Source organism: Oncorhynchus mykiss, chromosome 17, assembly GCF_057628025.1.
Source record: "Oncorhynchus mykiss isolate SJ-2025 chromosome 17, ASM5762802v1, whole genome shotgun sequence".
NCBI lineage: Eukaryota > Metazoa > Chordata > Actinopteri > Salmoniformes > Salmonidae > Oncorhynchus > Oncorhynchus mykiss.
Genome location: NC_143038.1, coordinates 74,455,001 through 74,470,000, shown reverse-complemented (window position 1 = coordinate 74,470,000; position 15,000 = coordinate 74,455,001). Strand labels below are relative to the sequence as shown.

General features: G+C 43.4%; 1 protein-coding gene across 1 annotated transcript in view; it reads left to right on the top strand.

Annotated features, from left to right (window-relative positions):
* LOC110493301 (metabotropic glutamate receptor 7) overlaps window positions 1-15,000 on the top strand; it is a 358,957-nt gene that overhangs the window by 220,557 nt on the left and 123,400 nt on the right. The window contains exons 6-7 of the mRNA XM_036950952.2: window positions 1,629-1,829; window positions 10,259-10,398. Of these exons, the coding sequence (XP_036806847.2) occupies window positions 1,629-1,829; window positions 10,259-10,398 (341 nt within the window). The remainder of the gene's footprint in view (window positions 1-1,628; window positions 1,830-10,258; window positions 10,399-15,000) is intronic.

Here is a 15,000-nt window from a genome sequence, read left to right as displayed (position 1 = left end):
GCAGCCGGCCGCAACCGGGAGGCACACGGGGCGGCGCACAATTGACCCAGCGTCGTTCGGGTTAGGGAGGGCTTGGCCGGCAGGGATATCCTTGTCTCATCGCGCACTAGTGACTCCTGTGGCGGGCCGGGCGCAGTGCACGCTAACCAGGTCGCCAGGTGTACAGTTTTTCCTCCGACACATTGGTGCGGCTGGCTTCCGGGTTGGATGGGCATTGTGTCAAGAAGCAGTGCGGCTTGGATGGGTTGTGTTTTCGGAGGTCACGTGGCTCTCGACCTTCGCCTCTCCCGAGTCCGTACGGGAGTTGCAGCAATGAGACAAGATAGTAACTACTAGCAATTGGATACCACGAAATTGGGGAGGTAAAAAAAATATACATATATAAAAATAAATGTAATGACCCTTCATGGTCTTGTAAGATGATGATGTAACACAACAGGTCTGATTATCAAGCCTGTCAGAAATCCTGTAAACATGTGACGTAATCAACATGGCGCAGGAAATTAGCATATTGTCAGAATAGAATGTCAGTCAGTCATCTGAAAGAAGGAAAAGAACACGCGTAGGGAAGGAAAAATACTCTTCCAATTGTTGTTTTGATTATAATCATCATCATCATCAGATTATCGTAGTCGCCGGTAAAAACAAAATGTCTGCTTGTGACATATTCAATGTGAATGCAATGTACTATTTCTCAAAAATGTGTCCGTGGGAAAACCAACAAGAAGTCGTATTGCATTCCCTGACAGGCAACGCAATACGAGATGTTGATTTCAGTAGAATGTGTCTACCATTAAAGGTAAAAACACAATGGCTTGGGGTTTTTTGTGTTTTTTTTGTTGCCCTTTCATATAGTTCTCCCACATTAACCAAGGTGATTTAAAAAGTAACCGTGGGAAATAAAGTGACTATTAAACTGCGTCTAATTCAACGGGTCCACTCTGTCATCGTGATGAAAACAGCATGAATCTAACTGTGAAGGCTCTCCATTTCTATTAAACTGCGTCTAATTCAACGGGTCCACTCTGTCATCGTGATGAAAACAGCATGAATCTAACTGTGAAGGCTCTCCATTTCTATTAAACTGCGTCTAATTCAACGGGTCCACTCTGTCATCGTGATGAAAACAGCATGAATCTAACTGTGAAGGCTCTCCATTTCTATTAAACTGCGTCTAATTCAACGGGTCCACTCTGTCATCGTGATGAAAACAGCATGAATCTAACTGTGAAGGCTCTCCATATAGACAGCAGATTTAAAGATGGAGGTGTAAATCTACGAAAGCATTATAATACCCTGTAAGAATGTATCAGTACCTTGCTCTTGTTAGTTATATTAACCGGGTTTCCCCTTGTCTCTCTTTTGAAGTTATTTAAAAACCAAAACATTGTGAATACAGGATTCCTTTCATTTATTAAATAAGGTTTGCATCGTTGCAAGGTAACCCATGTCTGTGGAATGTAATGTTAGTGTGTTATTGTCCTAAATGTTTAAAAAATGTACTTTTTTTTTATTTTTAGGTCACCTCGTTAATGCAAATGCATAGGAATATTATAGTGTTTACCCAGGTGATTACCATATCTCTTTCCCAAAACATGTCCTGAATATTGTCCTCTTTTCATCCGCAGGCCAAGAGCGGATTGGGACGGACTCTAAGTACGAGCAAGAGGGGAAGGTTCAGTTTGTGATCGATGCAGTGTACGCCATGGCCCACGCCCTTCACAACATGCAGAGAGACCTGTGTCCTGACGTCTCTGGGATCTGTCCCGATATGGACTTGGCCGGGGGCAAAAAACTGCTCAAGTACATTCGCAGTGTCACGTTCAATGGTAAGTACGATGTGCGATGTGTACGATGTGATGAACACCTCTTTTCCAATAGCCTGATGAAAGTCTCTTTAGACTAAAATGTTGGGGAAATATTTAGGCGAAGTGTTGGTAAACTTTTTAGCCGAACTGTTGGTCCGATATTTAGCAGAACTGTTGGTCCGATATTTAGCAGAACTGTTGGTCCGATATTTAGCAGAACTGTTGGTCCGATATTTAGCAGAACTGTTTGTGAAATATTTAGACGTCGATATTAGTTAAATAAATCTACTGCTGCCAGAGATAGGGCTGCAACATTGTCTTTCATTAGTGAAGTATACAAACAAATACCAGACCATGTTCACACTGTAGGAAGTGATGTCATAACAGACCATGGTCACACTGTAGGAAGTGATGTCATAACAGACCATGGTCACACTGTAGGAAGTGATGTCATAACGGACCATGTTCACACTGTAGGAAGTGATGTCATAACGGACCGTGTGCACACTGTAGGAAGTGATGTCATAAGAGACCATGTTGACACTGTAGGAAGTGATGTCATAACAGACCATGGTCACACTGTAGGAAGTGATGTCATAACGGACCATGTTCACACTGTAGGAAGTGATGTCATAACAGACAATGTTCACACTGTAGGAAGTGATGTAATAACAGTGTTTACAAGGAGAAAGTATATAAAGGGCTATTTTGTACACAGTAGGAAGTAAAATAGTAGCCTAATTGACAGGCAACACAGTTCTGGTTTGTTTGTGGAGTTATTCAGGCAGCAGCTAAGGTGAATGCGTAAGACATGATAATGGTGTTTGCTGCTCATAGCTCCCCCCTCGTCCTGGAGAATGCAACATCCAAAGCAAGTTTACACAGGATATCTTATTGACTGTGTGGAAGAGACAAGACCAAAGAGGGAAGCTGTGTTCCAAATGGCTGTTCCCTATAGGGCTCTGATCAAAAGACGAGCACTATCTAGGGAATAGTATGCCATTTCAGACACAGACAAAGACTCTGAGGCACAATATGAGGAGAAAAAAAAACGCTTTAGGAATTGATTGGATTTTAGTGGAGGTAGAGAAAAGACCATGTTCATACATTACACAGACGTCAACACACAGATAGACTACTGCCCTAAATGTTTACGTTAAGAATCACAGAAAACATCCTAGCAAAAAATGATTTTGCTTTCTTGTAGGAGAAAGGGAGCCTTGTGTGAACTCGTTTTTTAACCTAGAGAGAGACACTCCTCAGATAGGAATGACGACGTGTGATGATGATCAATGCTCTGCAGATAATCTCTTTATTTTTTAAAGATTTCTATTTAATGTGCTGAAAAACGGGTATTTTATTTCTTATAAAGGCACCCCTAAACCAGGGGTCTCATAATTCCAGGCACTGCCTGAAATAGTATGAATATCACCATTGAAAACACTATAAAACCCCTTGTATGAGGTTGTAGCACGAGGAATAAAAGAGAAGGACACAAAGACCTCTAAATATTTTGTAGCTCAATTTCTCTTCCGATGATCCTATTTTCATAGCCTGCTAATATTTTCCTCTGGGAAGAAACGGCTACGCAATTAGCCGACTCTGCAATGTGCTAATTGGCTTTGCAGGTATCTTATAAAGCTCCCTACAACATCATCTATTTAACTCTCACATTTGTTTTCATAAAACGTGGCGAGATACAGTACCAGTCAAATGTTTAGACACACCTACTCGTTGAAATGTTTTATTTGGACTATTTTCTACATGGTTGAATAATAGTGAAGACGTGTTGTGTTATTTCATAGTGTTGATGTCTTCACTATTATTCTACAAGGGAGAAAGTAGTAAAAAATAAAGACAAACCCTTGAATGAGTCGGTGTTCTAAAACTTTTGACCGGTACTGTGTATATATGGTGCAGGTCGGCAGGCGGGCTTAGGGACAGGCAGAGTGGTCAGGCAGGCGTGCTCAGAGTCAGGACAGGCAAAGGTTAAAACCGAGAGGGCAAGAAAAGAGAGTCGAGAAACAGCAGGGCGCTGAGACACAAAAGGCTGGTTGACTCAAACAAACAAGACCAACTGGCAACAGACACACAGAGAACACAGGTATAAATACACAGGGGATTATGGGGAAGATGGGCGACACCTGGAGGGGGGTGGAGACAAGCACAAGGACAGGTGAAACAGATCAGGGTTTGACACCAAGAGACTTGCAGCTGTAATTGCTTCAAAAGGTGGCTTTACAAAGTAATGACTTTTGGGGGGGGATGAATAGTGAAATAGGAAAAATTCCAGGGGGGTGGGGGGAGGGGGCAAGCCACTGTAATCTGTATCGGGAGTGAATAACAATAAAAAAGTAAAGACAGGTGTGATATTTGCACATTGTAATATTATCAGAACACTGCTTTACACAGTACGATCGTTTATTCTACATGGAACTCTTACAGTTGGAAAATATGAAAACGCTGTTTACAATATTTACATGAAATCAACCACTGGAGATTTGAAGACAGACCCTCACCCAGAGACCTGTACATATCAGTGTGTTGGACAGAGAGCTGTACAGGTCAGTGTGTCAGACAGACAGAGAGCTGTACAGGTCAGTGTGTCAGACAGACAGACAGACAGAGAGCTGTACAGGTCAGTGTGTCAGACAGACAGAGAGCTGTACAGGTCAGTGTGTCAGACAGACAGAGAGCTGTACAGGTCAGTGTGTTAGACAGAGAGCTGTACAGGTCAGTGTGTTAGACAGACAGACAGAGAGCTGTACAGGTCAGTGTGTTAGACAGACAGACGGAGAGCTGTACAGGTCAGTGTGTTAGACAGAGAGCTGTACAGGTCAGTGTGTCAGACAGACAGAGAGCTGTACAGGTCAGTGTGTTAGACAGACAGAGAGCTGTACAGGTCAGTGTGTTAGACAGAGAGCTGTACAGGTCAGTGTGTCAGACAGACAGAGAGCTGTACAGGTCAGTGTGTCAGACAGACAGAGAGCTGTACAGGTCAGTGTGTCAGACAGACAGAGAGCTGTCAGGTAATTATTTTATTTTTAAATGGGGGGGGTATATGATATTTTGCCTCTAACTTTCTCACTCATTGTTCATGATTCATTCAGGATTATCCCTTATCATGGTAGCATCCACCTGTAATGTAGAAGTGTTTAGAAACATGTTCTATTCTTATTTACAATATCCATTTCCCCCGAAATGACACAATACACTACTTCCCATTAGTTTCTAATGGGCACAAAATACATCTGAATCACAACCAAAACAAAACAGCCAATCCCCTGTAAAGGTTGGAACAATGTACAAAAAGTGTGGTATTTTCTAAACGGTTCAGGCGATATGGATATAACTACCTTCAAATGAAAGTTGACAGTCTCCACTTTAACCTCGTAGTCATTGTATAAGTTCTAATCCAAAGTGCTTGAATCATTGAGTCTCTCTGTAGGTATTACATGTAGGTCTCCGTCAGTCTCTCTGTAGGTATTACATGTAGGTCTCCGTCAGTCTCTCTGTAGGTATTACATGTAGGTCTCCGTCAGTCTCTCTGTAGGTATTACACGTAGGTCTCCGTCAGTCTCTCTGTAGGTATTACATGTAGGTCTCCGTCAGTCTCTCTGTAGGTATTACACGTAGGTCTCCGTCAGTCTCTCTGTAGGTATTACATGTAGGTCTCCGTCAGTCTCTCTGTAGGTATTACATGTAGGTCTCCGTCAGTCTCTCTGTAGGTATTACACGTAGGTCTCCGTCAGTCTCTCTGTAGGTATTACACGTAGGTCTCCTTCAGTCTCTCTGTAGGTATTACATGTAGGTCTCCGTCAGTCTCTCTGTAGGTATTACATGTAGGTCTCCGTCAGTCTCTCTGTAGGTATTACATGTAGGTCTCCGTCAGTCTCTCTGTAGGTATTGCAAGTAAGTCTCCGTCAGTCTCTCTGTAGGTATTACATGTAGGTCTCCGTCAGTCTCTCTGTAGGTATTACATGTAGGTCTCCGTCAGTCTCTCTGTAGGTATTACATGTAGGTCTCCGTCAGTCTCTCTGTAGTGATGGATGATCTACTTCCTACAGTTATTGATCAATAGACCTGTTCTTTATCGAGAACAGAAGCTAGTTGTAGAACAGTTGTACAGTACGCGCACTGCTGATGAAAAGATATGAACCGCTCTTTCAAGATGTGCTGGGTTTAAAAGGGTTCAAAGGGTTCAAAGGGTTCAAAGGGTTCAGAGCGTTCAGAGCGTTCAGAGGGTTCAGAGGGTTCAAATGGTTCAAAGGGTTCAGAGGGTTCAAAGGGTTCAAATGGTTCAAAGGGTTCAGAGGGTTCAAAGGGTTCAAAGGGTTCAGATGGTTCAAAGGGTTCAAAGGGTTCAAAGGGTTCAAATGGTTCAGAGGGTTCAAAGGGTTCAAAGGGTTCAAAGGGTTCAAAGGGTTTAAAACATCTCCATTGTAAAGAGAGACAAAAATAAATAAATAATTTTGCATAATAATTGTTTTTGAAAAATCTAATGTTTTTCCTGTTCTGGCGTTTTTTTTATTGTTAGTATTTATAGCCCCTTGACCATGCAGCCTAAAATAATACGATGGTCATGAGATCACTGATACTCTCCTCTAAGAGGCTGTTAAGTGCATCACCACAGTGAAGAGACAACAGTCAGTTTTTCTCCTCTCTAAGAGCAGAGGCCGATACTTCCTCCTCTATAACTCCTTCACCCCAGAGACGAAGGGAGATACTTCCTCCTCTATAACTCCTTCACCCCAGAGACATATACTTCCTCCTCTATAACTCCTTCACCCCAGAGACGAAGGGAGATACTTCCTCCTCTATAACTCCTTCACCCCAGAGACAGATACTTCCTCCTCTATAACTCCTTCACCCCAGAGACAGAGGGAGATACTTCCTCCTCTAAAACTCCTTCATCCCAGAGACGGAGGGAGATACTTCCTCCTCTATAACTTCTTCACGCCAGAGACAGATACTTCCTCTTCTATATCTCCTTCACCCCAGAGACAGAGGCCGATACTTCCTCCTCTATAACTCCTTCACCCTAGAGACGAAGGGAGATACTTCCTCCTCTATAACTCCTTCACCCTAGAGACGAAGGGAGATACTTCCTCTTCTATAACTCCTTCACCCCAGAGACAGAGGGAGATACTTCCTCCTCTATAACTCCTTCACCCCAGAAACAGAGGGAGATACTTCCTCCTCTAAAACTCCTTCACCCCAGAGACAGATACATCCTCCTCTATAACTCCTTCACCCCAGAGACAGAGGGAGATACTTCCTCCTCTAAAACTCCTTCACCCCAGAGACAGATACTTCCTCCTCTATAACTCCTTCACCCCTGAGACAGAGAGAGATACTTCCTCCTCTATAACTCCTTCACCCCATAGACAGATACTTCCTCCTCTATAACTCCTTCACCCCAGAGACAGAGGGAGATACTTCCTCCTCTATAACTCCTTCACCCCAGAGATGGAGGGAGATACTTCCTCCTCTATAACTCCTTCACCCCAGAGACAGAGGCAGATACTTCCTCCTCTATAACTCCTTCACCCCAGAGACAGATACTTCCTCTTCTATAACTCCTTCACCCCAGAGACAGAGGCCGATACTTCCTCCTCTATAACTCCTTCACCCCAGAGACAAAGGGAGATACTTCCTCCTCTATAACTCCTTCACCCCAGAGACGGAGGGAGATACTTCCTCCTCTAAAACTCCTTCACTCCAGAGACGGAGGGAGATACTTCCTCCTCTATAACTCCTTCACCCCAGAGACAGAGGGAGATACTTCCTCCTCTAAAACTCCTTCACCCCAGAGACGGAGGGACATACTTCCTCCTCTATAACTCCTTCACCCCAGAGACAGAGGCCGGTACTTCCTCCTCTATATCTCCTTCACCACAGAGACGAAGGGAGATTCTTCCTCCTCTATAACTCCTTCACCCCAGAGACGGAGGGAGATACTTCCTCCTCTAAAACTCCTTCACCCCAGAGACGGAGGGAGATACTTCCTCCTCTATAACTCCTTCACCCCAGAGACAGAGGGAGATACTTCCTCCTCTATAACTCCTTCACCCCAGAGACAGAGGGAGATACTTCCTCCTCTATAACTCCTTCACTCCAGAGACGGACGGAGATACTTCCTCTTCTATAACTCCTTCACCCCAGAGACGGAGGGAGATACTTCCTCCTCTATAACTCCTTCACCCCAGAGACGGAGACAGATACTTCCTCCTCAATAACTCCTTCACCCCAGAGACAGAGGGAGATACTTCCTCCTCTATAACTCCTTCACCCCAGAGACGGAGGGAGTCGAGGCATCAGTCAGCATGTGAGAGAGGAGATAATGAAGCATGAAGCGACTAGCTAGCAAGGGGCAACAGGCTTCGATTCGCCGCCCACACAGCAACGCAGGCACATCAGGGACTCTGCAGTCACACTCTTTTGTACTGTCTTGGTATCTTCCCATAATCACCCCTGTCACTGTTGCCATAAAATCTCTTCCCTTAAAAATATCTCTGGACAAACTAATCTTGATATGACTTTAAGAGATACTTTCAAGCATACAGGGGTATCATGGAATAACCAAGGAGTCTATTAAGCAGTTAAATGCTGTAGTTACTGTTGTGTGATTAACAGAGTTTATTTAGAAGTACCATCTCTGTAGGAGGATACCAAATTCTATTACTGGGTCCAGTTTGCAAAGCTTATTCTTGAGCTGAGTATGTTATGTACTGTAGGCTATAATTAGTTCCGTGTATGTTACGTGTGATGATTGTGAGGCGCTATACAAATTAGACAGTCACACAAGACGAGGACTTCAAATAGGTCTATGACAGGTCAAGGGAACTGTAGCCTACTGTTTAGATGGGTTAAATGGAAACTGACATCTGGACATGGACTATAAGTCTGTAACCTTTTAATATTAACTCCTGTAGAATGAAGAATTTCTTGCAGTAAAATGTTACACTAAAATGTAGGCAACATTTTTTAATTGATTCATTTATTTCTGCATCTCCCGAGAAGATAGTATTTCAACCAGAAACATACTGTATCTAAAATCAGGCAACACAATATTCCTGCACCCCCTGTCAAAAACATAATTCTTACGTCTTTGACTGTATCCTATTAGCAAATGTTCTATATTTGTGAGTTAGGGCCTCAGATTTTCACTTTATCACATATAGTCGGGTGGTTGCGGACGGGTTATTAGGAATTGTGGGTGGGTCAACCTTCTAACAGGCACCTTTATAACAGTTACAGAGTTTAATGGCTGTGATTGGAGAAAACTGAGGATGGATCAACAACATTGTACTTTCTCCATAATACTAACCTAAATGACAGAGTTTAATGGCTGTGATTGGAGACAATTAAGGATGCATCAACAACATTGTACTTACTCCACAATACTGACCTAAATGACAGAGTGAAAAGGAGGCCTGTACAGAATAAAAATATTACATTAAGTCACTAAAGTAATATTACGTGAAAAATGTGGCAAAGAAATGCACTTTTTTGTCCTAAATACAAAGTGTTTTTTTTAAAGCAAATTCAACACAACACATCACTCAGTTCTTCATATTTTCAGGCATAGTGGTGGCTACATCGTGTTATGGGTATGCTTGTCATAATTTTTTAGGATAAAAATAAACAGAATGGAGCTAAGCTCAGGTAAAACCCTAGAGGAAAACCTGCTTCTGCTTTCCAACAGTTGAAGAAGACGTCTAATGTTCCTGAGTGGCCGAGTTACAGTTTTGACTTTAATTGGCTTGAAAATCAATGATCAAGACTTGAAAATGGCTGTCTACCAATGAATAACAATCAACTTGACAGAGTTTGAAAACATTTTTAAGGAATAATGGGTAAATATTGTGCAATCAACGTGTGCAACACTCAGAGATTTACCCAGAAAGACTCACAGCTGTAATCGCTGCCAATGGTGATACTAACATGTATTGACTCAGGGCGTTGAAACTTATCTAATCAAAATATACATTAGTGTTTTATTTTCCATAACTGTTTCTTCCGCTGAGACATTACAGACTCTTTGTGTAGATCGTTGACAAAAACAACAAAAAAACATCTCAATCCATTTTAATCCCACTTTGTAACACAACAAAATGTGGGGGGAAAAAATCAAGGGGTGTGAATACTTTCTGAAAGGTCCTGTATGCACCAGTCAGGATGTTCATGGGTATCTGATGGGGATTGGTAACCCCATCATATGGCTAGCTTTTCGAGGGCGCGGCTTGCTAAGATGGCGGCCGTGTGTGTTTGCGAGAGACAGAGGTCCGGTCTCGATGTGAGCTGGTGAGGGAGAATGAGGTACCGCTAAGCCTGTCAGCAACTCTAACCAAGTGATTATATGTTCATGTTAGGAAACTCTGCCTTTTTACAAAGTGCAGGGATGTAACATAGCGCGCGTCAAGTTGTGCCGTTGCCTCCCGTTACAGGAAGTGCTGGGACGTCGGTGAATTTCAACAGGAACGGTGATGCTCCGGGACGTTATGACCTGTTCCAGTACCAGATGGACAACAACAGCTCCCCGGGATACAAGAACATTGGACAGTGGACCGAGACATTACAGCTCAACGTGAGTACGATGCAAGCGGAGGGATTTGAACCAAGGTCTCCCGTGTAGTAACCCATCGTCTTAAAGCCATTACACCAAGAGGGCATTCTAGTGGTCTGAGTGTGTCGTCGACAGGGATACTCTGTTACGTTATCGTGCGCATGTTGAGTTTGTCTACTCTCTCATAGTACTCTCTCCCAGTACTCTCTCCTAGTACTCTCTCCTAGTACTCTCTCCTCGTACTCTCTCCTCATACTCTCTCATAGTACTCTCTCCTAGTACTCTCTCCTCGTACTCTCTCCTCGTACTCTCTCCTAGTACTCTCTCCTAGTACTCTCTCCTAGTACTCTCTCCTCGTACTCTCTCCTCGTACTCCCTCCTGGTACTCTCTCCTCGTACTCTCTCCTCGTACTCTCTACTAGTTCGGTCCCCTCATACTCTGTCTTCGTACTCTCTCCTAGTACTCTCTCCTCGTACTCTCTCCTAGTTCAGTCTCCTCGTACTCTCTCCTAGGTCTCTCTCCCCGTACTCTCTCCTAGTACTCTCTCCTCGTACGCTCTCCTAGTACTCACTCCTCGTACTCTCTCCTAGTTCAGTCTCCTCGTACTCTCACCTCGTACTCTCTCCTAGGTCTCTCTCTTCGTACTCTCTCCTAGTACTCTCTCCTTGTTCTCTCTCCTAGTTCAGTCTTCTTCTTTTTTCTTCTTCTGTGGATTTAATATGGCGATTGGCAACCAACTTTAATGTGTATTACTGCAAACGACTGGACTGTGGTTCTCGTTCATCTTTTATTCACCCACGTGTGTATATGTGTAGGCAGGACTTGCAGTGCACCAGGCACTAAAATAAATGTACGCTCTATTATAGCGCCTGGCTATGCAGATGCTCATTGACGCGCGTGAGCAGTTTGGATGAAATGATTCATGCTTGCGCACACAATGCTGCCGGTGTGGTCAGCATGTAAAAGGAATCATACAACGGGTGGGTCTAATCCTGAATGCTGATTGGTTAAAACCGCATTCCATCCCGTGTCTATTCCATAAATTACCACCGGCTAAATCTATGACTTTAAAATGCCTATTTGCTCTGTTACATCTGACTGCACAATTCACTGTCTCATCAGCCCAGCCAGGCAATTCATAAACTTGATCTCCACTATAAAAAAACATCTAGACATTATCTCACATTTCTTTTAGACTGACATTTAGCTTTCAACAGCGGAGAATAAACCTTCCTGTCTGTCTCTCCGAAATTTGCAAAATTGTTTCAAAATTCTAATTCGATCTATAGTAATGAACGTGTCGGGAGTCGAGACGAGACAGACAGACAGGCAGGCAGCGCTTCTCAGCCAGTCAAAATCAAGAATTAGCTGGCCATTTATAGGGAATAGGGTGCCATTTATAGGGAATAGGGTGCCATTTATAGGGAATAGGGTGCCATTTATAGGGAATAGGGTGCCATTTAAAGGAAGCCTTTATTAGGGAATAGGGTGCCATTTATAGGGAATAGGGTACCATTTTACAAAAAAATTCACCTTTATTTAAACAGGTAGCCCAGTTGATAACAAGTTCTCATTTATAACTGCGACCTGGCCAAGATAAAGCAAAGCAGTGTGACAAAGAACAACAACACAGAGTTGCACATAACCAAACGTACAGTCAATAACATAATAGAAAAATCTTATACAGTGTGTGCAAATGGCATAAGGAGATAAGGTAATAAATAGGCCATAGTAGCGAAGTAATTGCAATTTAGCAAATTAACACTGGAGTGATATATGAGCAGATGATGATGTGCAAGTAGAAATACTGGTGTGCAGAAGAGCAGAAAAAGTAAATAAAACAATATGAGGTAGATGGTTGGATGGGCTATTTTCAGATGGGCTGTGTACGGGTGCAGCGATCAGTAAGCTGCTCAGACAGCTGATGCTTAAAGTTAGTGAGGGAGATATAAGTCTCAAACTTTAGCAATTCTTGCAAATCGTTCCAGTCATTGGCAGCAGAGAACTGGAAGGAAAGGCAGCCAAAGGAGGTGTTGGCTTTGGGGGTGACCAGTGAGATATACCTACTGGAGCACGTGCTACAGGTGGGTGCTGCTATGGTGACCAGTGAGCTGAGATAAGGCGGGGCTTTACCTAGCAAAGACTTATAGCTGACCTGGAGCCAGTGGCTCTGGCGACGAATATGTAGCGAGGGCCAACCAACGAGAGCATACAGGTCACAGTGGTGGGTGGTATATGGGGCAATAGTGACAAAACGGATGGCACTGTGATAGACTCCATCCAATTTGCTGAGTAAAGTGTTGGAGGCTATTTTGTAAATTACATCGCTGAAGTTGAGTATCAGTAGGTTTTTCAGTTTTACGAGGGTATGTTTGACAGCATGAGTGAAGGAGGCTTTGTTGCGAAATAGGAAGCCGATTCTAGATCAAGGAATCACCAGCAGCAAGAGCGATAACGTTGATATATACAGAGAAAAGAGTCAGCCAGAGAATTGAACCCTGTGTTACCTCCATAGAGACTGCCAGAGGTCCGTACAACAGGCCCTCCGATTTGACACACTGAACTCTATCTGAGAAGTAGTTGGTGAACCAGGCGAGGCAGTCATTTGAGAAACCAAGGCTATTGAGTCTGCCGATAAGAATACAGTGATTGACAGAGTCGAAAGCCTTGGCCAGGTCGATGAAGACGGCTGCACAGTCTTTTATCGATGGCGGTTATGATATTGTTTAGTACCTTGAGCGTGGCTGAGGTGCACCCGTGACCAGCTCAGAAACCAGATTGCACAGCGGAGAGGTAAAATGAGATTCAAAATGGTCAGTAATCTGTTTGTTAACTTGGCTTTCGAAGACTTTGGAAAGGCAGGGCAGGATGGATATAGGTCTGTAACAGTTTGGGTCTAGAGTGTCACACACCATTAAAGAGGGGGATGACCACCGCAGCTTTCCAATCTTTAGGAATCAAGGAACAATTTGAAAGAGAGTTTGAACAGACTAGTAATAGGGGTTGCAACAATGGCAGCGGATCATTTTAGAAAGAGAGGGTTCAGATTGTCTAGCCCAGCTGATATGTAGGGGTCCACGTTTTGCAGCTCTTTCAGAACATCCGCTATCTGGATTTGGGTGAAGGAGAAGCTGGGGAGGCTCGGGCAAGGCTCGGGGGGCTGTTGGCCGGGGTTGGGATAGCCAGGAGGAAACATGAGCAGCCGTAGAGAAATGCTTCTTGAAATTCTCGATTATCATGGATTTATCTGTGGTGACAGTGTTACCTAGCCTCAGTACAGTGGGTGCTCTTGTTCTCCATGGACTTTACAGTGTCCCAGAACCTTTTGAAGTTAGAGCTACAGGATGCAAATTTCTGTTTGAAAAAGATAGCCTTTGCTTTCCTAAATGACTGTGTGTATTGGTCCCCGACTTCCATGAAAAGTTGTATATCGCGGGGACTATTCGATGCTAATGCCGTCCCCCACAGGATGTTTTTGTGCTTGTCGAGGGCTTTCAGGTCTGGAGTGAACCAAAGGCTATATCTGTTCTTAGTTCTAAATTTTTTGAAATGGGCATGCTAATTTAAGATTGTGAGGAAATTACTTTTAAAGAACAACCAGGCATCCTCTACTGACGGGATGAGGTCAATATCCTTCCAGGATACCCGGGCCAGGTCGATTAGAAAGGCCTGCTCGCTTTGAATAGGGTGCCATTTATAAGGAATAGGGTGCCATTTATAAGGAATAGGGTGCCATTTAAAGGAATAGGGTGCCATTTATAAGGAATAGGGTGACATTTATAAGGAATAGGGTGCCATTTATAAAGGAATAGTGTGCTATTTGGTACACAGTGACTTTCAAACTTGCTAGTGGGCTGGCGACACATGGAGCTGTGGAAACATGCAAATAGATCAATGTAGATTATAGATGGCATGTTTGTTATTTTGTGCTCATATTCGTTAATGCAAAGAGGAAGAGATTGATTATGTTAATAACTGCTAGACTTGTCCCTTGGTATAATGCCCAGGAGGGGGTCCAACTTGACGTGATGGTAAAGGGCCAAGGGCCACACCCTCTCATGCAATGTCATGCCAATTAGCCACTTTGTGGCGCTATAATAAGCGATTGAAAATGCAACTTTAAAATGTCATGCCCGTGCGACCTAGAGGGTGAAAATCTAGTACGTACGTCCCTCTCAAGGAACAAATTTGCCGAATGACCGATCGGCACAAAAGTTGATAGATGTCATCTATGGACCAAGCTCTCACAATGTATTTTTTTTTCCCAGGATAGCATGTGACCAATAAACATTCACGTGGGCGTGGTCTGGCACAGAAATGTGTTTTTGTAACAAAAACAAGGTAACACATGTTCCAAAAAACCCTGCAAGACTCAACTTATCACATTCAGATCGACCACTTGGTGACGCTATAACGGGCATCTGTTTATGTCTCTTGATCTGTTTGACTCAGAGTGATCGGTTTATGTCTCTTGATCTGTTTGACTCCGAGTGATCTGTTTGTCTCTTGATCTGTTTGACTCAGAGTGATCTGTTTATCTCTCTTGATCTGTTTGACTCAGAGTGATCTGTTTGTCTCTTGATCTGTTTGACTCAGAGTGATCTGTTTATCTCTCTTGATCT